This window comes from Camelina sativa, chromosome 6 (genome assembly GCF_030686135.1).
Source record: "Camelina sativa cultivar CO46 ecotype springtype chromosome 6, ASM3068613v1".
In the NCBI taxonomy this organism is placed as follows: Eukaryota; Viridiplantae; Streptophyta; class Magnoliopsida; order Brassicales; family Brassicaceae; genus Camelina; species Camelina sativa.
This window is the reverse complement of record NC_141885.1, coordinates 2,698,750-2,721,051: the sequence shown is the minus strand read 5'-3', so window position 1 is coordinate 2,721,051 and position 22,302 is coordinate 2,698,750. Positions and strand designations below refer to the sequence as shown.

Here is a 22,302-nt window from a genome sequence, read left to right as displayed (position 1 = left end):
AGAAAAATAACTCAAATCCTTTGGTATTGAAAATCATTTAGTCATTGCTTTCTAATTCTAAATGACATTAGTTAAAGATACATTATATATTTTTTTTTGGACAAACACATGATTTCATTCATTCAAATCAAATCAAGGTACAAAGTGGAGACTCAAAGATCCCAAAGTTTAAAGAGTTACAAGAGTAGGTATTCCCCAATACCATAAGTAAAAAAATAAAAGATTTCGAGGTGAACACCATGAGAGCTATGGAGCAAATGCGAAGAAGCAGATAGAAACATGAAGGATCATGAATACTCGAAAGATCATCATCGAATGAACCGATGGATGACAGAATTGTCAAGGTCAAAAGACACGTAGACGTTGTAGGAGGATCCAAAGCCAAAATGCTTGCCAAGACGAGGTACACTAGAAGTGCGATGGCAGGGATTCTGAGGACCATGGTTATTGAGTCCAAGGTAGGATGATGTAGAGCCCTGGTCAGAAGGTATCTTCCATTGGACCAAGGGTAGTCTTCAAACCATAGGGTCCGAGAGCTGGAGGAGGCACTTAAGTAGACAAGTTTGAAGTCGTCGAGTGAGACACTTGGGGAGCAGGGCGATAGACCATAAGACTTTAAGCCAATACAAACAGATCTTCCAAGGAAAACTAAAACCATAAGCCAATGATAAAGGTCAAACTGTAACAATACAGGTGGGTTCTCTCTCACTTGGGGCCCTTGTCCAAGGAGATTAAGAAATCCACACAAAGCATGTAGCCAGTAAGACCAAAGAAAAGGTAGAGTAGGCTTGGTCGATTTAGTTTTGGACAACACGGGCATGGTTTGGTTGAAAGAGGGTGGGTGAAGCTTAGGTTCCAAACTCTTGAGGGTAAAAAACATATCCCATACGAGGTTAAAATGCATATAGGTGGGATCAAGAACCGGGTATGTGAAAAAAGGGCTGAAGAAGCTTCAGTAATCACCGCTCTTAAGCGACATGATCATAATGTCGAACTTCTTCAAGCCTTTCACAACATGAGTAAGAATCCTAGATGTTTTACTAGGCAAGTTTCTCATAGACATAATAGTTGGGCACAAAAAACCTTTCAATGTGAAGCTTATAAACTCATATTCCATAAAGCTAGGTGAAACTAATGGCAGGGTTCTCAACAAAATTTTGTATAACCAGAGCAGCCAAGGTATGCTATGAGCTATTTGCAGTCTTCGGACAAAAGCTTCTAGGGAACACCACCTAAGTTGGCTAAGGGTAGACAAAGGGTGGTTAAGAGCAGACTTGTACTTTAGAGTATGATAGTCTAGATCACCATTTGTTAGGCGGTAACAGGGAGAAGAGTCGGGGGACCACTCTCGGAGGAAAAACACAACGTTGTAACACTCATCACAAGCCATTGCCGTCGTCTCTGTCGCGTAAGACTCGGGTGATGAGGGAGGAGGAGGTTCAACAGAGGCGAGTCGAACTCCGGATCTAGGCAATGAGGAACAGGGGAACTCTGAAACTCCCGGCGGACTGGCTGATATAGTCACAGAGGGTAGAGATTGTTGTTCTCCACCTCCGCCTAGCTTCGGAGATGAACAAACCTTATTCGCCGCTTGGGTTCTTCGGTGAGGGTTTGTAACGATTAAAACAGAGCTAAAAAAGGGGAAAAAAGAAATGGAGATCGAGGTAAAGGGATAGTAGAAGCTTGAAATAGAAATGGGAACCGAGATTTCCCGACGCCGGCGAGCAGAAAGCCACCGGCGTCGGAAGAGGATGGTTGAAACGGCGCCTCGATGTTCGTGCCTGGGAGAGAAAAATTAGGGCGAACTCAGATACATTATATCTAAATTCCATATTTTAAGAGACAATAGATCATTTCAATACCAAATCATATTTATGTCCTCATAAAACCATTGAACAACAATTATAACTATTCAAAATATTTTGTTGAATTCACCTAGGTGGTGGGAATAATAATTAAACCGATCCAAATCGAATTAATTGCAATATATTAATCTGAAGTCTGAACTGAATCGAAATTAATAATAGTACGAATGGTAGAAAACTTTTTATGCCAAACTTACCTAAGGCGAGTAGAACTTTTTTGAAACTGAAATTAACGAAAATTTATTCTTCTTATTATTTATTAAATATATAGAAAAACTACATACATATATGTGATTCGATGAGTCTCCAATCTAGTAACTTCCTCAAATACATAACTTTAGTGTAAATCAATCTAATGAGATTGGATCAACGAGCAAGGATTGGACACGATCAACGGTTTTGGCTTTGTTCGGACATCCATGACCATCCCCATATTGATACATGCATTGCGACATGCGAGCCAAATTCATTGCAGCTTCCACAAAACCTCGGGAAAATGAACTGCGTGCCGCATTTGTTTCGTCGTTCATGTCGTCCCATGTATCACTAATCATCTGCTGCACGTGCTCGCGTGCCTCTTCCTCCGAGGCTCCCATCTCATGCATGTAACATTGGACCGATTTGAGAACATCTCCTCTCGCCAATTCATCCTACACAGTTTAACCAAAACACTCGCTCGCTCACTTATATGTTAATTAATTATGTGATTCTACAATTTTAATGAATCAGTTAGTTTACAATTATGTATTCATTGATAACTTTATTTATTTCTTCTTCTTGTGTTTTTGACTTTGTTTAGTTTTCCATGGTTTTTCCTTCTGCACTATTATTGGTTTTTTGTTGTCACTTCATTTGAGCCGTTACACACTAAATGCTGACTAACATTTAATAATTATTTTTAAATTTAATATTAAATTTCGAATTTCCTGCACTTTTATTTTTTTTGATTAATAATTATATTATTAACAACAGTATAATATTATTTATATATCAAGCAAGTGTTAACAAAAAAAAAATCATCTCTTCTACTTTTTCGCGTTGATCTATTTTTGTTGTACCCCGTGAACTTTTAATTTCGACAAATCAATTAAATTTGGAAAAGAAGATATAATTTACCAGTGATGTTCCAAGGTCGTTAGCTAGACGAAGAACGGTGGCGGAGCATCGGACGATTTGTTGTCGGTGTTGAGACAAAGTCTCTAAATTTTGAATTGAGATTTGGTCAGAGAAGACACAGTAAAAGTGGATCAGTATTGTTGGAGCAGATATTGAAATCCAAGCATTTTCCATGTATTCTTCTACACTTGGTTTGTATCCTCTGTTGTACCACTTTGCTTCCACTAGATATGTTTTACATAAGTCTGCCCACTTGTTTTAACAAAGAAAATAAAATAAATCTTATTTAAACTATGATATATTGAATAATCTCAATAATATGTATAAACGTTACTTACCGATTTCTTGAGAAATGGGGTGACATCAATATTTTTATATTTGAGAATATCATATCCAATGCCATTGATTTCATTGTACAAAATAAGAAAACACAACCGCATGTACTCAGGAAGCCCATCAAGACGATTTACATCCCAACTGCACATAATTATTTATTTATTTAGATGCATGCACCTTATAAAAATAATATTAAAGTATGTGATCAAATCATTACAATTTATCATAACATATCATTGTCTCTATAATTCTTAGTTAAACGGAAACTTGAGATATAAAATGCTAAAACTCAAAATATACTTACTTTTACAACCATGATGACGTGAAAAACAAAATATTATTTTGATAATACTATATATACATACACACACACACATATATACATATATATACACATATAGATCTATTTAAATAAATCTATTAATTATAAGTTATTTAAATTCTATTATATACAAAAAGATTTAAGAAGTTTAGGTACAAAGAGTTCTTACTTCTCAACCGTGGAAGTGAAGAGTTCAAGTTCTTCAAGAGTACCATAGATGTCGTAGATATCGTCGATGGTTGTAACAAGCGCATTAACTATAGTCATGATTCGTTGGATATATCCAAATTGTGGTTCGTATATTAATCCGACTGTCCAAAAATAATTCTCGACAATTCTATCTCTTACAAAGGGAAGTTCATTAGCCAAACATGTATCTTTCCACCAGCTTCATATCATTAAAAGAGAGAGGATTAAGTACCAACTTGAGATATGCGAAACAGTATATATATTATATATTGAGATTAGCTTATATATAGTATTACCTTGAAACGTATTTGAGATCTTCTTGATGCGTAGTTTGTACGATGTTGAAATCTACTTTGGCAAGTTCGACCAAAACAAGATTATTGTCATGTTTCTTCTCGTATGCATCTATGTACCATCTCGTCTCTAGCCTTCTCATTCTCCAATGGTGTGGCATTTCTAACGCATGAATCGCTTTCTCTCGTATCTCCATGTTGTATGTTTCACCATCAACATATTTTCGTATTTCTTCTGTTGCAAAAGGTCTGATGACTTTATGCAATTTAGTATCCGCTTTGGTGGAGAGATACGACGCTTCATACAAAGAAATGATACTTGGTATATTGTCGCTCTTGAACCTATTGCTTTTTATTCTGTCCACGATAACATCAAATATATCTGAAAACAAACGTGTACGTTAAAACTGAAATTGATATACAACGAAATTTAGTATATTTATAGAAGTTGTAATTTCGATATTATACTTTCTGAGACATCAAAACCATGTTGTCTAAGAAGTCGGAATTCGAGTGCTGTTGCATGTAAATCCTCTTCCTTGTCACATTTCCAAATATTTCTTCCATTTTTAAGATGAAAATCCGTTAAAATGTTATTTATTTCTAGCTCAAAATGATACGAAACCCCAAGTTTTTGTAGATTATCGATGAGCTCCAATTGCTCGAGACGGCTCTTTGTAACATGAAGCATCCTCTTCACTTTTCTCTTCAACAGATCTCTAGTTATTACTACTTTTTCACTCTGTATAGTGTATATACATATGTTTAAACATGTCGTAGCAACTTGTTAGTAAAAATAACTCACAAACGTCTAGTAACATTAAAACTGATGAATTAAATACCGCATATCTATTCTCGATAGAGAGGAGATAAAAATGGTCCCACGATGAAGGTTGATAGTTGCCGGAGCGTCGAGGAAGGTCAGCAGAAGTAGCTTCCGGCGTCTTTTTGGTCATGGACTTGCATACAAAACGAGGATGTCGGTGTGGACGTCGACAATGAAACTGGCTAAGAGCGTTTTGGTTAATAAAAGCTGATCCCATACGTAAAGTAGCCATTGATTTATTAGAAGATTCTCTTCTTCGTGGCTGTATAGATGCATAGGACTATTAGGACAACACATACGTTTATATAATAGTTAGGGGATCTAAAAATCTAACGGTGTAGAAAGGAAGAAAATTAAAAAATAGAAGAAAAGTATAATATGGGAAAATCTTTTTTTCCACCATAATTGTACATAAATTCAAAATATTAAGTACTTGTAGTGAGAAGATTTTTTTTTTTTTTTTTTTTTTTTTTTTTTTTTTTTGTAACTTTTTACTCAATTTTAAATCTTTGAGGTGGGGTCTATTTCATGTAACGAAAAATCCTTTTTTTGAAAAAAAAAATCAGGAAATTCTTATGGTTTTTACTTCTTTGGTTAACGTTAAGTAAAATATATATATATATATATATATATAATTATAAAAAAATTGTTCGTAAACATAATTGTAGTTTGTATGTTAGATAAGCTTAAGTTAGAAGTTATCCTATTCCTAACCAAGTTATGGTTTTTCAAAGAGATAAAAATCAAGTTTTGTTTAGGAATTATCTAATACAAAGGTTTTCTAATAAGAATAGGATTGTTGTTATATAAATAAGGTTGTCCAGTTGTGTCATCACCTTAAGAGAGTGAAAAATTGAGAGGATTAGTTTTTGAGTGATTTTTCTAAAGCTAATAAAAAAAAAAGTTGTTCTTTTAGTTTTGATCTTAAAGCTAAGGTACCAAATTTGAATTCTATATTGTAACTATGCCCATATTTCTGTGGCTATTTTGTTAATATCTATAGAAACAAAAATTGTGTGGCTATAACATTATAGCTAACTGATAATTGTTGCTATCTGCCGTTAAGGTGCTACGAGTTAACCACAAAATAGTTTGTGACACTTAGTCACATAATTGCCACAAATATCACATTCCTATATGTTATAGCCACGTTTTTTTCTTTTGTGTTTGTGCAAAATTTTGTAATTTAGCACTTATTTGAAAAATGGAGCATCTTTACAAATGTCTTTTTTGCTGTACGCGTTTCAAAGTTTCTCCTTTCAATTGTCTATATTTCAAAAATATCTCTATGTTAAAATGCAAACAATTAAGTTTCTTAGAAGAACTTAATTTTAAATATAATAACATATCCATATATATCTCGTAATAGGAATCTCGTCCAAGTATCTCTAAATTATTTATAAGGTACTTATAAGGGTTTAAAAGATTTTATAAGATTATGAAATTTATGAGTTTTTACACACATCTATAAGATTATAAAATATTCATGAGATTTTACACACATATAAAAATATGTTTGTATGTTTTTATAAATTATAAAAGCAAATGCGAACTTGAACAATTATGGTATTTACATACCATATGTCTAAGGTTAACTGTGTTATTGTATTTATCTTGGACGAAATAACTCATTTTATTCCTAATATTATTAAGTCAGAATAAAAAAAAAATTATATTAAAACAATTTTCATAAATAGCACATAAATTTTGTTTCTAATAAGAGAGTTGTGACATCACCATAAGAGAGTTTGAGAGACTGAGAGCTTTAGTTTTTGAGAGATTTTTCTAAAGCTAATAAAAGAAAAGTTGTTCTTTTTAGTCTTGATCTCAAAGCTAAGGTGCCAAATATGAATTCTATATTGTAACTATGCCCACATTTCTGTGGCTATTTTGTTAATATCTATAGAAACAAAAATTGTGTGGCTATAACATTATAGCTAACTGATAATTGTTGTTATCTGCCGTTAAGTTGCTATGAGTTAACCACAAAATATTTTGTGACACTTAGTCACATAATTGCCACAAAGATCACATTCGTATATGTTGTAGCCACGTTTTTTCCTTTGCGTTTGGTTTGTGTTTATAATTATATGCTAAATTTTGTAATTTAGCGCTCATTTGAAAAATGGAGCATCTTTACAAATGTCTCTTTTGCTGTACGCGTTTCAAAGTTTCTCCTTTCAATTGTCCATTTTTCAAAAATATCTCTATGTTAAAATGCAAATAATTAAGTTTCTTAGAAGAACTTAATTTTAAATCTCATAACATATCCATATATAACTCGTCATAGGAATCTCGTCCAAGTATCTCTAAATTATTTATAAGGTACTTATAAGGGTTTAAAAGATTTTATAAGATTATATAATATTTATAAGATTTTACACACATTTATAAGATTATAAAATATTCATGAGATTTTACACACATATAAAAATATGTTTGTATGTTTTTATAAATTATAAAAGCAAATGTGAACATAAACAATTATGGTATTTACATAACATATGTCTAGGGTTAACTGTGTTATTGTATTTATATTGGACGAAATAATTCTCATTTTATTCATAATTAATTTAATCTTTAGAAAATAATATTATTGCAAAAAGACATAAATTTTAGTTTTTCATTTATTTTAATTAGTTATCAATGATAAATTGTAAACTTTAATTGAAATAATTGAATATTATAACTTTAAAGGTTTGAAACAATGTTAATTACAAAAATGATGTATTTATGATAATTTATAATACTCCTTCTGTTCCAAATTATAAATATTTTGGTCTTATATTTTTTTTCTCATTTTATAAGATTTTTTCAAAGTTCAATGCAATATTTATGTTTATTTAGTATATCATGACCGTTTGTATTCTGCAGTCTTTTATTTGATTGGCTAAACTCTTTTAAATAAATATTAAATAATATTATGTCATGTATAGATAAAAATACATTTATAGTTTCTTAATTGTGTGAGTTTAAATAAAAGATCTTAAACGCATATACAAAAAACACAAACAAACAAATCTTACTACGAGGGTGACAAAAAAAAAAAAAAAAAAAATCTTACTACGAAACGTAAGCGTTGCTTAGTGCTTTTAATAGTACATCAATCAGTGAATTGATTGTTTCCAAACGATGTAAATTGTCTAGTAATTAATAAAGGAAGTCAAACAAATATACATATTTTTTGACCAAAAAAAAACAAGAAAACAAATATACATATTTTTTAATAACTCAGCATAAATCCCCCATCTATAGAAAAAGTAGGAGACTAATCCAAGAGGAAGGTCTATAGATAAATTTTTTTCCCAGGTATTCAAATAGCCTAAGTTACCATATAGTAATTGAGAAGCAATTTGCATTTAGTTATCGAGTGAATGTGGGTTATCTTAGATGGGAAAAAAACAATGGCCTTTTAGATAGAACCCATATTTTAGAAATCGCTAGTTAGATAGAACATTATAAACTTTTAATTTAAATGTCTAAATAACAAAAAATAATATTTGATTTATATTTGGTTCCAAAAACAGTAGACTAGTATCTTTAAAACAGGTGGCAGAACACAGCTCGACTATGCTAGCCAACAAAACGATGGCCCTTTCAGACAGAACAGTCATTCGCGTAAAAAGTGAAATCGAACCAAATCTAATATTTTCCAAATTATATAAGCCTCGTGATCCTCGTGTTACGTCTGCCAGCAAAACATGGCCCGTTTGCCAGCAAAACATGGCCCGTTTAGGTATGAAAATGTGTTGGTTGGTAAATTATAAGATAAAGTTTCTATGACGTAATTATTAACATGTATTGACTACTAGTCTACTACGCTGGTATAGCTTCGGTTATATCCGGTCTAATGTACGTGCCTCCACACATCTCTATTTTAATAAACATAATGGGTCAAAGGCCCGTTAAAAGCCTACTCCATATGGGTGATATAGTAGAGTTGATTAAACGATGTCGCATTGTTTTGATTCTAATACGTTGTCGTATGAATCTCTCTTTCATATACTGTTATGCAGTGAAGGGACGACGATGATTCTGATAACTTCACCGACGGTAACATATCTCCGTCACCACCGCCTCCACACTCCCCTTACCAATTCGTCTAAAATCTGCCGCCATTACCGCCGGAGTAGAGATATCTCGACCGTCGATCGGTGCTGCAATCCATGGCAGACAACGACGGATCGTTTCAAATTACGAACACGAAACAGTTCCTAGTTCTCGTGCTGTGCTCGCCGGAAACCAGATATGGCGACGGTTGAGATCGAAGATGATTCTAAACGGAGAATCGTTCGGTATCTTCTGTGGACTGCTGAAGCTGTGTATATACTATGGCTATTTCTTCTTCCTTATGCTCCTGTGAGTGATTTTAGCTTCAAAATTTCTAGTTCTTAGGATCTATGCATGTGTGAATTTTACTAAGGTTCATGCAGTTTGACCGAAACGGCTATATTTTAGCGTCGTGTGCGGAAGGCCTGTTAAAGGCCCATTAAAACTTCTAAAAAGAAGTTGTAAAATTCGTTGGTCTGATATGAAACTTAACCATGTTTCAAATGGTAGCATTTTTTGATGACTTTTTTTTTAATTTATTTTATATATGTGTGTGTCCTATGTAGTGTAGTGTCTGCCCATACTCCCATCCCATCCCATGGTTGTTTTTTTTTTTTTGGGTTCAAACTCCCATGCTTCCTTAAGTTTATAAAGTTCACTGTTAACTTTGCAAAAATATTAATTTTGGAAATAGATAGTTTATTTCAAATCAGCTTGGCAATCAAAGATCCCACACACACTTAAACCGAAACAAAAAAAAGATCCCACACAAAGTAAAATAGAAATTGTTTTGTTACCATGAATTTTTTTTATTATACTGTGTAATTTAATCTGATGGGACTGGATCAACGATCAGTGTTTGGATACGATCAACGACCTTTGCTTTATCGGGACAGCCATGACCATCGCCATGCTGATACATGCATTGCGACATGCGAGCCAAGTTCATTGCAACTTCCACAAAATCTTGAGAAAGTAACGATGAACTGCGTGTCGCCGTTCTTGCTTCGTAGTTCATCTCGTTCCACGTATGTCTTATCATCTGCTGCACGTGCTCACGTGCCTCTTCCTCCGAAGCTCCAGTCTCATGCATGTAACATTGAACCGATTTGAGAACGTCTCCTCTCGCCAATTCATCCTACATTTTACCAAACACATTCACGTACGTGAAAAGGAGTTTTTCGTCCTCCTAATTCAGGTTTTCGATTTTAGAAACTTTGGTTTCATTTATGACTTACAACTTACAAGATCATCATATATAATCTTCTTGTGAATTATTGTCATATGCGATTTATAAAACATAACTAGAAGGTAAGAGGAGATCATTTACCGACGAAGTTGCAAGGTCATTAGCTAGACGGAGCACACTGGCAGAGCATCGGACGACTTGTTGTCGTTGTTGGACCAAAGACTCCAAAACTTGAATCGAGATTTCGTCAGGGAAAGCACAGTAAAAGTGGATTAACATTGTTGGAGCAGAAATTGAAATCCAAGCATTTTGCATGTATTCTTCTAAGCTTGGTTTGTATCCTCCTTTGTACCACTTTGCTTCTAGTAGATACGCTTTACATAAATCTGCCCACTAGTTTCAACAAAAACATAATACAACTACAATACAATACTATATAATTAAGAAAGAAAATTTGAACTTACCGATTTTTTGAAAAAAAGGTATGACGTCAATATTTTTATATTTGAGAACATCACATCCCATGGCATTAATTTCATTGTACAAAGTAAGAAAACACAACTTCATGTATTCGGGGAGCTCATCCAGACGATTTACATCCCAACTGCAGATATATATTGTAAATAATAAATATCATGATAATTTTTTTGTTTTTTTGTTTTTTTTGGTTCAAACGAAAAAATAGATAATTAAAAATCCTAAATTAACAATCTATCATCAACATATCATTATTTCTATAATTTTATTTACAAAAACTAAAAACTATAATTTTAATAAAAAGGGGTTATTGAATTTTTTTTTTGGTCAACGGGGTTATTGAAAAATATTTATGCGAATTTGTGTGTAAAAATGATTATTTAAATATTGCTTTTAATTGGAAACTGCATATTTTACACACGTATACGCTCATATATATTTTCGGATAACGTTATATAGTTTTGATAATATACCACGAAAATTGAGGATAAATATAAGTAGTAGAGTGTACTTACTTTTCAACCAAAGCCGTGAAGAGCTCTAGTTCTTCAAGAGTGCCATAGATATCGTAGATATCGTCGATAACTGTAATAAGTGCAGCAACTATAGCCACGATCCGTCGGACATATCCAAATTGTGGCTCGTGTATCATTCCAACGGTCCAAATATAATTTTCAACAATTCTGTCTCTTACAAATTGAAGTTGACTACCCAAACCTGTTTCCTTCCACCAACTTCATATAATCTAAGGGAGAGGATTAGAAAGAGTATATATAAAATACCAACGTGAGATACCAAAACCATCAGTTAATTACGTACTTATATTTCTTCTGTTGATCTCTATTACCTGGAAACGTATTTGACATCTTCTTGATGAGCAGTTTGTACCATATTGAAATCGATTTTGGCAAATTCCAGCAAAGAAAGATTCATGTCATGTTTCTTCTGGTATGCATCTATGAACCATCTCATCTCTAGCCTTCTCATTCTCCAATGATACGGCATTTCTAACGCATGGATCGCCATCTCACGTACCTCAACGTTTAACGTTTCACTTTCATCATCAACGAATTTTCTTATTTTTTCTGTTGCAAAAGGTCTTATGATTTTGTGCAATTTTGTATCCAATTTCGTGGAGAGATACGAGGCTTCGTACAAAGTGATGATACTTTTAATATCGTCACTCTTGAACGTATTACTTTTTATTTTGTCGCTGATCACATCGAATATATCTGAATAAACGGTCATTAATTATAGTTAATATAGTATAGTAATATACAATGAAATTGTGAACTTCGTTTTTACTGAATATGAAAATACTAACCTTCTGAGACATCAAAACCATGTTGTCTAAGAAGTCGGAATTCGAGTGCTGTTGCATGTAAATCTTCTTCCTTGTCACATTTCCAAGTATTTTTTCCATTTTCATGATGAAAATTTGTTAAAATGTTATTTATTTCTAGCTCAAAGTAATACGAAACCCCAAGTTTTTGCAAATCATCGACGAGCTCTAATTGCTCGAGACGGCTCTTCGTCTCTACAGCATCTAACATCTTCTTCACTATTTGCTTCAACACTTGTCTAGTCTTCCTTTCTTTTTCATTCTGTATCCATCATATTATAACTAATTAGTAAGTCCTCTTTACTACTACGCTAATTAAAATAAATTAGGGGAAGAAAATCAAATTTATGATAGCATATATTTACATCATTTGTGTAAAATATTTAATCAATATTTATCATGAACCCTTTAACAAATTTAACTAAATGTTTATATATATGTATATACTAAACCAGAGTTCATGAGTGAAATGGTTTGTCAAATAAAATTCATCCAAAAAGTCATGACATATTACTTTTTCCATACAATTACAACAGCTTAACTAGTCAAATATCATTCTAATATATGTTTTGTAGTTATATATATATATATATATATATATATATATATATATATATATGTCAATAGATAAATTTAAACTAGTTACATGTAGCTATTTAAACTTTGTAATTAAAATTGTCATCAAATAAAGCGTTAAGAATGATGATGAATAATTCATCGCATATTTGTTCTCGATGGAGAGCAGATAACTATGGTCCCATGAAGAAGGTTGATAGTTGCCGGATCGTCGTCGGAGGTCAACATGATTAGCATCCGGCCTCGTTTTTGACATAGATTTGCAGATGAAACGCTGAGGACGTTGAAGACGAGACTTGTGGACAGAGGCATTTTGGTAAATAGGAGCTAAACCCATGCATAAAGTAGCCATTGATTTAGTAGAAGAGATAGGCTGAATACGTTGAGAACACATGTACAACGTTTATCTCTAACTTTATATAGACAAAGTCAGAATAAAAAAATAAATATATATTAAAACAATTTTCATAAATACCACATAAATACATAAATTTTGTTTCTAAGTTTGACACATCATTTTTAAAGTTTCAAAAATAGTACCATACTTTCAAATTAAACTTTTGAACTTAAACTCTAATTTCTAAATGCTAAACTCTAATCCTTCTAAACTATATCATTCATATAATTGTAATTGTGTCCAATAGTGCTATTTTTGGAAATTTATGTAGTATGTATTATTTTTGTTATAAAACTTGTGTTAAAGCTATTTTAGGATACGTGTTAAATTTGGAAACAAAACTTATTTTTTTGTTATTGGTGAGAACTGTGAATAATTTCTCAAAATACCATACTGAAAGTTTTTTATTCTAAAAATACCGCACTTTAGTTTTTTCCTAAAAATATCACAAACACAAAAAAAAAATAATAATTTTAAGGGTATATATTTTTTTTTTTGGTTTGTGCTGGCAATTTTTAGTTTTAGGGTATAGTTTTTGGGATGTAGGATTTAATATTTTAGATTTAAGAATTAGTTTTTAATAAAAAAAAATTAGTTCAATTTTGTAGTATTTTTGGAACAAATAATTTTAGTGGTATTTTTGGAAAAAAAAATTTAAGTGTGGTATTTTTAAAAAAACTTATTTTAGTGGTATATCTAAAATTTCCCATAAAAATTTAAATTGATATTCTGAGAGTAATCATTAGTTTGAAGTTCTATATTATTAAAACTAACATATTATATACTAGGTGTTTCCCACGCAACACATGTGTTGTGGTGTAGTTGACACTTTCTTGATTTTTTTTGGTATTTTTCGTTTTTTCTTTTGTATTATTTTGTTTTAATTAGACATATACAAGCTTTGCAGTCACTTGTATTTATATAATATATGTTTATACCATTTCGTTTAGATGTGTACAATTGTGGCGCTTATTTTTTATGAATTATGAGGATGTTGTTTCTTGCTTTTGAGGATCCAATCTTATCATTGACTGATATTGTTCCCAGTACATTTATTGTATTTTAGATTTTCTAATTAACTGCTTATGTAAACCCTTCATACATTGATGTTACAATAATAAGTTATTTTAAAAACAAAATTACCTTCCGTGTAAGTGATTATGTTTGTATGCCCATGTTTTGGTCTAATATCAATAAGATCGTTTCTGTTTTTCTTTAGTTGGCTTTGAAACCAATTTTGAGTTAAGCAAATAATGGGTTATGGTGTTAATAAGTAATATAAATTCTTATGTATATATATTGTATATATGTGACTATAAGTTTAGCTAAATAAAAAATTCTGTAATATTTAAATATAATCTTGAACATATATATATATATATATATATTGTGGGAGGAATGTATGGAATTATTGGATAGAAGTTATTTTTGAGTTAAATGACCTTTTATGCTTTAAAAGTGAGTTAAATATTAATAAATTTTTATATGTGTCTTGAATTTTTTTTAAAGGAATACCAAGTGTTTCTTTCCAAATTGAAGTGACATAGTATTTTAGTTTTTTTACTAAATTTTATGAACTTCAGTGTAAAGGTTTTTCAAAGTAATTATAAGTACACTCACACTGATTGAATTATAAAATTTAGAGAAATGTTTATTTCGATTAATCATCTGCTCTTTTAAATATATTAAATAAGTATGTTATTGTTCCTACAAATAGGACAACATATATTATAGTTTAACCATGGAGTTAAGCAATGGAAATGCCGAAATGGAACTTGTGATTGCAAGAAAAAATGCGTATATATATTATGTTACACATTGATAGTTTAAAAATGAATAGGAACATCTAATTCTCTAATGAAGTTGATTTTAATTTAACTATGCAAATTTAAAAAATAAATATGAATAGATTAGAAAGGCAAGAAATAGAAAAGAAATATTTTATTTTTATATAAATAAAATAAAATTTAAAAACAATGTTAAATATATATAATACTTTCTAAATTAAAATATAGAATCAGACTCTTACAAGTTACAACACATATAAGATATAACAACATTTGATATTGGTGGGAGAGGAGTAGAGAATGATTACTATAAGATGGTAATCCAAATTAGATAATGGAAATGAATCTTTAAAAAAATAGAACAATGTAATATATATATATATATATATAATACTGTCTAAATTAAAATATAGAATCAAACTATTACAACATATTATATGAGATAAAACAACATTTGATATTGGTGGGAGAGGAGGAGAGAATGATTACTTATAAGATAATAATCCAAATTAGATAATGGAGATGAATCTTTTAAAATAAGAACAATATAAAATATGTATCATGTAGTCTCTAAAGTTAAAATTTAGCATTAAAAATTTACAATGATATTTCATTTGTTTTTGACAACCCATACAAAAAAAATAAGAAATGATTTGAGGTATTGTAGAAGAGAATGAGAGAATGTGAAAATGAGATAGTAAAAGAATGTCAATATGAGAGAATGAGAGATTGAGAAAATGCTTATTTATATGATAAAAAATGATGGAAGTTACATTTAGAATTATGGAGTTACAATAGTAATTTATTGTGTTTGAATAAAATTGAGTGGTAGAATATGATTAATGCATAATTTATTTATTTTCAGTTATAATTTTATTTTATTGTGTGAGTTAAATATATTGTGTTTATTGGGTCTTAATATTGTTTAAAGCAATTAGAAAGAAAATAAAAAAATAAAAAAATTAGAAAACATTAAATGAAAATCAACCAATAAGGAGAGACCAAAACCTTACTTTTTTATATATGATATATTGCTTTAAACTTTGAAATGAAAAATAATTATAAACAATAATTTTATATGAGAAATATATTAATTTAGCCAACCAAAATATGAATATAAGTTTAGCCAACCAAAATAATTAAAAAATAGTAAAATTTAACCAAAAATATTTTCTCTTGAAAGATAAATAAGTTAGTAGGAGGAATGAATTAATGTACAATTATTGGATAGGAGTTACATTTGAGTTAAATGGAGTTACATGCCATTAATTATAAATAAATATTTTAATTTTTTATAACCTAAAGTAAAAGGAATACCAAGTGGCCGAATCAAAATTCACATAATTTGGTTGTTTGTTGATATAAACTCAACACTTAGACATAATATTTCAAAATAAAAAAAAATATTAATTTTGAAGTGACAAACTAAATTAGTTTTCTTATAAAACTATATGAATTCTTCAATCTCAATAATTTTTAAAACCCCAAGGATAACTTATATTTTTTGTTTTTTTTTTCACTCATCAATTTAATTTATAGTGTTATATTTCATACTAATGGTTTCATCTTTAGAGAATTTAGTTAAATGGTATTTTTAAAATTATATTTTATTTTTATATTTAAGTTCCAATTGAATATAATTTATTTTTTGGATCATTTTTTATTTTGATTAAACACACAAAAACCATTTGTTTAATTATGTTCTTTTTGTTTTCAAAAACCTTAAATCATAATATATATATATATATATATATATTATATTGATCTTTGCAGATTTATCAATTGGATCACAAAACAAAATAGTCTTTATAAATAGAGTTGATAGACTTACAAAACAAAATAGACTTTATAAATGGATAATTATATTGATCTTTATAAATTATTAAAAATGATACATGAATATGTGAGATAATGAGAGACATAATAGATAATTAGATATGGATCATTTCAACTTTATGATCTTATTGTATGGTGAATATTGTAAGAAAGTATGAAAATAATGACTTATAAGATGTTAATATAAAATAGAAAATGGAGATAAACCTTTTAAAAGATTAAAATATATATATAAGATATACATATCATACAAACTCTAAAACTAACCTTTTACAATGATATTTGATTTGATTTTTTATAACCCATACAACAACAATAACAAAAAAAAATACAAAAAAAGAGACTTGAGAGTAGTGGAAGAAGATGAGAGAATGAAAGAGTGATAGACTAAAAGAATAAGATAATGAGTATTTATAGAAAGAGAAATGATGAAAAATTACATTTAGAAAAATGAGAGTTACAATTCTAATTTATTGTTTTGTTTTAATACAATTGATTAGTACAACTTAGTGGAGAAATAAAGTTAATGTATAATTTATAGGGGAATTTATATGATTTCAGGTTTATATTATGTGAGTTAAATGTGAAAATTAATTGTATTTAAATTTGTGTTTTAATATAAATTTTTTTTTGCTATAATTGTATTGCCAAATGGACCAATAAGGAGAGAATGAAACCTTACTTTTATATATATATATATATGATTGCTATCTCTATTTTACAAGATTACCAGATTTTTAAAACTATATGTTCACTAAACTAGCAACTTTTTTGTTTGACCGCAACATCACCCAAATTTTTGTCGATACCCTTTTGGTAATGTCTAATATCAAATTTTGTATATTGACGTTTATCTACCTAAAATAATCCAGGTTATATACCTAATTATAATTAACTCTAAATTTATTTGTAAGGGTAAGGGAAAACACTACAAGAAATAGGATGGAAGCCGTCGGGTTTATTACAGTGATGGAGACAGTTCAAGTTTGATTAGAAGAAAGTCCAGTCTGGCTATGCGTTTTGTTGGCAGCCATGCCAATAAATTAGGTTGATGTCGATTTCTTTTGTCGTTTAGGGATAAACATTTTGGTGGTGACCGAAGAAAAATGTTTTGTACACTTCTATGTTGAAAAACATTTTTTGGGTCAAAGGCCTTTTAAAGGCCCAATTTTGAAGAGTGTAATTCAAGTTTTATCCACCGACGTCGTTTAAACTCAATCATAGAATGCCAAAACGCTGCCGTTACGATGATACTACTTTTTGTTTTTCTTTTTCAGATTATATCAAATTAGATTTTGACCCGTGCATACGCACGGAATAATTATTTGTGAAATTTAATATAATAAAAATTTAAGTAATTTTTACAATATAATTTGGTTATATATTATCAATTTATTTTTAGTAGTTATAAAAATATAATTTGGTACTATATTATCAATTTATATGTTAAAATTAAAAGTAACAATAATTTTTTAAAACTAATATATTGGTAAGTACTTTACAATATAATTTGGTTGAATTTATGCAACTTATTTTTGTTACTCCTAATACTAAATGTAGTTATAAGTATTTAAAAATATAAAAGTATAGATTTTATAATAATGTAAAACTAAACTAAAAGTATCAATAAAAATTTGAAGATTCCCTTTATAATATATCTATGGTATAACGCTAGTTTTCTACAAAATATTAAAATGAGAAATAGGCTATTTTGTTATAGATAAAACAGAAAAAGAAGAGACCCATAAAGTAATTTCAAATATTTGTGTGATTGTTTTAAAAGTAACAACTAATAAAAATACTACATTAGAATGAAAAAATATATAATTAAAAAATAAAAAATGAAAGGGAGACGGAGTGCGACTGCGACGACGACTGAAAGCTAGGTTTGTACGGCGGTTATGATTGATGACGGGAGGTGGAGCGAGGGGTTCGAGTGGTTTCTGAGGGGCCATTGTGGTCGGGGACTGACCGGAAGTCTGTCTTTGATTTTGAATGGGTTACCTTTTTTGTCTCGACACTTAGATTGTAACAGGAGGAAACTGTTGCAATCGGTTTCACAAGATATGATTCGATTCGATTTGGGTTTAATCGTATGGGATATTCGATGGATCTGTTTCAGTATTGAGGGATTAATTTCAGATCAGGATTTGGAATGGAGGGTTTCGAATCTGGTGATTTGGTGGGTGGCCACAATGACTGAGATTCGCTGGTGCTCTTATGGAAGGTTTCGTCTTTCTCTCCTATGGTTAATGGGATCCAGGATTGATAGGATTTCGCAGATTGAGTGTATTTTTGGGAGGTATTTGTTCGGTATATCTTCTCTACGGATTCGGAGGTTCACGATTAGTCTATGGGTATATATTTGGAGGTTGGGTTTTATTCATTTCATTTTCTGTTCAGAGCTTAACATATTTTTCTGGTTCATTTGTTGTGGTCTCTGGTGTATTGTGGTGGAATCTGTCAGCTTGGTGGTGCTTGTGTGGTTCATTATGTCTCAGTCTTCGTTTATCAAGGGCAAGGCATCTCTGGTGCGTACGGAAACAGCCAAGATTTCTAACACGGTCTTGGCTCAACGGATTCAGTAATTCTCTCTCACCCTTATTGGGAGATTGATGAATCCATCGGTGCAAAGGGTGGAGTCCTTGGTGTCCATTTTACCGAAGATTTGGAAGCTTGAAGAAAGTGTTGTGGGAGCAGATCTTGGTCAAGACACCTTTCAATTCAACTTTGCAGAAGAGGCGGACCTACAAGGTGTCTTACAGAATGGACCTTACCATTTTGATGGATGGATGATTTCTTTGGTTAAATGGGAGCCATTCATCTCTCCAATATATCCTTCAGCCATTAATTTATGGGTGAAAGTGGCTGGAATCCCAATGCATCTCTGGGAGATTGCTACGTTGGAGGCTATTGGGAAGAAGATAGGTACTATTCGTGAAATTGATGAAGATTCTGGGAGTATTTGTGTTACCGTTAATGGTTTTAACCCTCTTCTTTTCAAGATGGTTGTGCCCTTTGAGTCTGGGGATGAAATTATAGTATCCCTTGAGTATGAGAAGTTGTTGGGTCTATGTGACAATTGCTTTCGGCTCACACACGATATGAGAAGTTGCCCGGAGTTAAACAAGACTGCTGGGGCTCAAGGATTTGATAACCAAGCAGATAAGAGAGGAGTTCAGCGACAACATGGGATGGTTAAACAAGGGGTGTATCATAATGAAAGTGGATGGGAGAAGCCTAGGAAATATGCAAAGAGAGCTCTTGATTTTCAATCATATGAGGCGAATGCTGTGGCTGGTAGTTCCGGTTCTAATCAACAGAATCGTCATCAGGGATCGGGTTGGGATCCAAAGAGGCTGTATGGTGCTGTGGAGGGTGGAAATACAGGTGCAAAGCGTGGAGGACAGGCGTTTTCTTTCGAGTATACAAGCCATACTCCTCCTTTTCATCTAAACAGGAAAGGGTCCGAGTCAGTATGGCCAAAGCCTCTTTACAAAGCAAAACAAGTTCCTAAGGTAAGACGGTGGAGGAGTCACTTGGGGTTGGTTCTGTTGTTTCGGTTCTTGATGAGTCTCGGTCTGATGCAGAGATGGTGGTGTCCCCTCAACACAAGGTTGATAAGGATTTAGCGGTATCAGATTTTGAGGAAGCTACTGATGACCTTCTTGAAGATGGTGAATTCCCAGATGGTAGTCTTCAAGTGGAAGGTCACGCTGCAATGGAGCAGAATACGGTACCGTTGGTGAAAGGTTCGGGTATGTCTGATTCAACTGTGGTGGATATGCAAGGTATTTCTTTATCCTCTATACCAAATGCTTTGGATGTGAGTGTTGTAAGTTCTGCTTTGAGTAATGTTGAGTTAGGTTCAAATGTTGGAGATCGGTTGAGCCTTCCTAGCTCCCAGGTTAAGAAAGTGGTTAAAAAACCTGTATTATCCCTGGCATCTCCTGGAAAACGTTTGCTTGCTAAAGCTCTATCTAAACCTGCAGGTGATGTTCACAAACAAAAAGTGATGGGAAAACAGGGGACCAAGTTCACGGTTGACAAACCTCCGGGTGGGGGACAACCAGTTAAGAAAGGGACGGTGGCTCTCCCGAAACCACCGGCTCAAACGTGAAGGTCTTGAGTTGGAACTGTCAGGGCATCGGGGCGGTCCTGACAGAGGAGTACTTGGGAGATTTGTGGAAAAACCATCATCCAGATATTATATTTTTAGCAGAAACAAAAAAATGTATTTCTTATTTAAAAAAGTGTCAGAATAAGTTTGGTTATGATAAGTTGTTTACTGTTGAACCTTGTGGGTCTCGGGGCGGTTTAGCTCATTTTTATAAGGATGAAATAAATCTTTCTATTTTATATGACTGTGATCGGTTAATTGATGTTCAAGCTTTTTCTGGGCAACAAATGATTTTTCCGTCTTTTGTTTATGGGGATCCCGTTCATCACCATAGACATAAGGTTTGGGGTAAATTAATTGATATTGGTTCTTTTCGGATTGATCCATGGTTTATGATAGGGGATTTTAATGAACTTACTGGGAACCATGAGAAAACAGGCGGGGCGTTAAGATCAATATCTTCTTTTGTACCATTTAATTCTATGATCCGACATTGCGGTATGTTAGAATTCCCTTGCTATGGTGAGCAACTGTCTTGGCGAGGTAATAGACGAAATAATCAGATAGTCCGTTGTCATTTAGACCGGACGCTAGCTAATGAGGATTGGCATTGTCTCTTTCCCCATTCAAAGGTCGATTATTTAGAGATGATTGGCTCTGATCACTGTCCTATCCTCGCCACTTGTTTGAAAAAGGATTTTCGGCGACATCGACAATTTCATTTTGATAAGCGTTGGCTAGGTAAGGATGGTTTATCTGGAGCGGTGGAGTCTGGGTGGAACCGTACAAAAAATTTCCGGACACCGGTATTTGTGGACAAGTTAAAGAACTGTCGTAATTCAATTTCTTGGTGGCGGAAGAACAATGTTTCTCATGGGCCGACCATTATTTCATCCTTGAAGGCGGCTTTGCAGGAGGCAAAGATGGACGACTCGATTTTGCATGACAAAATTCGGAGTATAGAAAGGAAGCTAAAGGAGGCCTACCGGGATGAGGAGTTATATTGGCAGCAGAAAAGCAGGAAATTCTGGTTACGAGTTGGGGATAAAAATACAAAGTTTTTCCATGCTTCCACGAAACAGCGATGGGCCAGAAATAGGATTGTTGGCTTATTTGGTCCAAATGATGTCTGGACTGAGTCGATTTCGGGTATGGAGGATATTGCATCAACATATTTTACGGATCTTTTTAAAAGATCTAATGTGAGGGGAGTCTCAGAAATGCTCCAAGAAGTCCCTACCTGGATTACAGATTATATGAACAGGACCTTAATGAGGGAGATTACGGAATCAGAGGTTCGTAAAGCTTTGTTTGCTATGCACCCCGAGAAATCTCCGGGTCCCGATGGGATGACAGCTATGTTCTTTCAACGTTTGTGGTCCGCTCTAAAAGGAGATTTGGTTGCTTTGGTCAAGAATTTCTTTCGAACGGATCGTTTTGATCCCCGTTTAAATGAAACAAATATTTGTCTAATTCCTAAAAACAAAAGACCTCAACGGATGACGGAATTTAGACCGATTAGCTTTTGTAATGTGAGTTATAAGATTATCTCGAAGGTCCTGTGTTTTCGGCTTAAGCGGT

The 22,302-nt window shown here is 32.1% G+C and overlaps 3 protein-coding genes across 7 annotated transcripts; 1 reads left to right on the top strand and 2 right to left on the bottom strand.

The window, feature by feature from the left end:
* Positions 1 to 2,094: 2,094 nt before the first annotated feature.
* On the bottom strand, positions 2,095 to 5,281 carry LOC104790201 (1,8-cineole synthase 1, chloroplastic). 2 transcript variants are annotated; one of them, XR_768656.2, is made up of 7 exons: positions 4,964 to 5,233; positions 4,590 to 4,863; positions 4,125 to 4,503; positions 3,809 to 4,027; positions 3,320 to 3,458; positions 2,982 to 3,226; positions 2,095 to 2,515 (listed from the first exon to the last, which is right to left on the bottom strand). XR_768656.2 is itself a non-coding variant. In XM_010515904.2 (7 exons), exons 1-7 carry the CDS (start codon positions 5,177 to 5,179, stop codon positions 2,213 to 2,215), a joined length of 1,782 nt encoding a protein of 593 aa, XP_010514206.2. In that variant the 5' UTR covers positions 5,180 to 5,281; the 3' UTR covers positions 2,095 to 2,212. The 2 variants fall into 2 exon arrangements, 1 of the variants encoding a protein (XP_010514206.2); XM_010515904.2 differs by having other exon boundaries at positions 2,982 to 3,233; positions 4,964 to 5,281.
* A 4,398-nt stretch (positions 5,282 to 9,679) lies between these two features.
* Positions 9,680 to 12,973, bottom strand: LOC104790200 (beta-myrcene/(E)-beta-ocimene synthase 2, chloroplastic). 2 transcript variants are annotated; one of them, XM_087455754.1, is made up of 6 exons: positions 11,988 to 12,973; positions 11,511 to 11,895; positions 11,179 to 11,397; positions 10,651 to 10,790; positions 10,328 to 10,572; positions 9,680 to 10,135 (listed from the first exon to the last, which is right to left on the bottom strand). In XM_087455754.1, the coding sequence occupies exons 1-6, from the start codon at positions 12,214 to 12,216 to the stop codon at positions 9,824 to 9,826; spliced, it is 1,530 nt and encodes a 509-aa protein (XP_087311880.1). In that variant the 5' UTR covers positions 12,217 to 12,973; the 3' UTR covers positions 9,680 to 9,823. The 2 variants fall into 2 exon arrangements, with proteins under 2 accessions (XP_087311880.1, XP_087311882.1); XM_087455756.1 differs by lacking the exon at positions 11,988 to 12,973 and having other exon boundaries at positions 11,179 to 11,408; positions 11,511 to 11,649.
* A 5,436-nt stretch (positions 12,974 to 18,409) lies between these two features.
* LOC109133507 (uncharacterized) lies at positions 18,410 to 20,960 on the top strand. 3 transcript variants are annotated; one of them, XR_015559611.1, is made up of 4 exons: positions 18,410 to 18,958; positions 19,069 to 20,119; positions 20,192 to 20,392; positions 20,594 to 20,960. XR_015559611.1 is itself a non-coding variant. In XM_087454076.1 (3 exons), the coding sequence occupies exons 2-3, from the start codon at positions 19,217 to 19,219 to the stop codon at positions 20,231 to 20,233; spliced, it is 945 nt and encodes a 314-aa protein (XP_087310202.1). In that variant the 5' UTR covers positions 18,415 to 18,958; positions 19,069 to 19,216; the 3' UTR covers positions 20,234 to 20,960. The 3 variants fall into 3 exon arrangements, 1 of the variants encoding a protein (XP_087310202.1); XR_015559610.1 differs by having other exon boundaries at positions 18,410 to 20,119; positions 20,192 to 20,508; XM_087454076.1 differs by having other exon boundaries at positions 18,415 to 18,958; positions 20,192 to 20,960.
* The last annotated feature ends 1,342 nt before the right edge of the window (positions 20,961 to 22,302 follow it).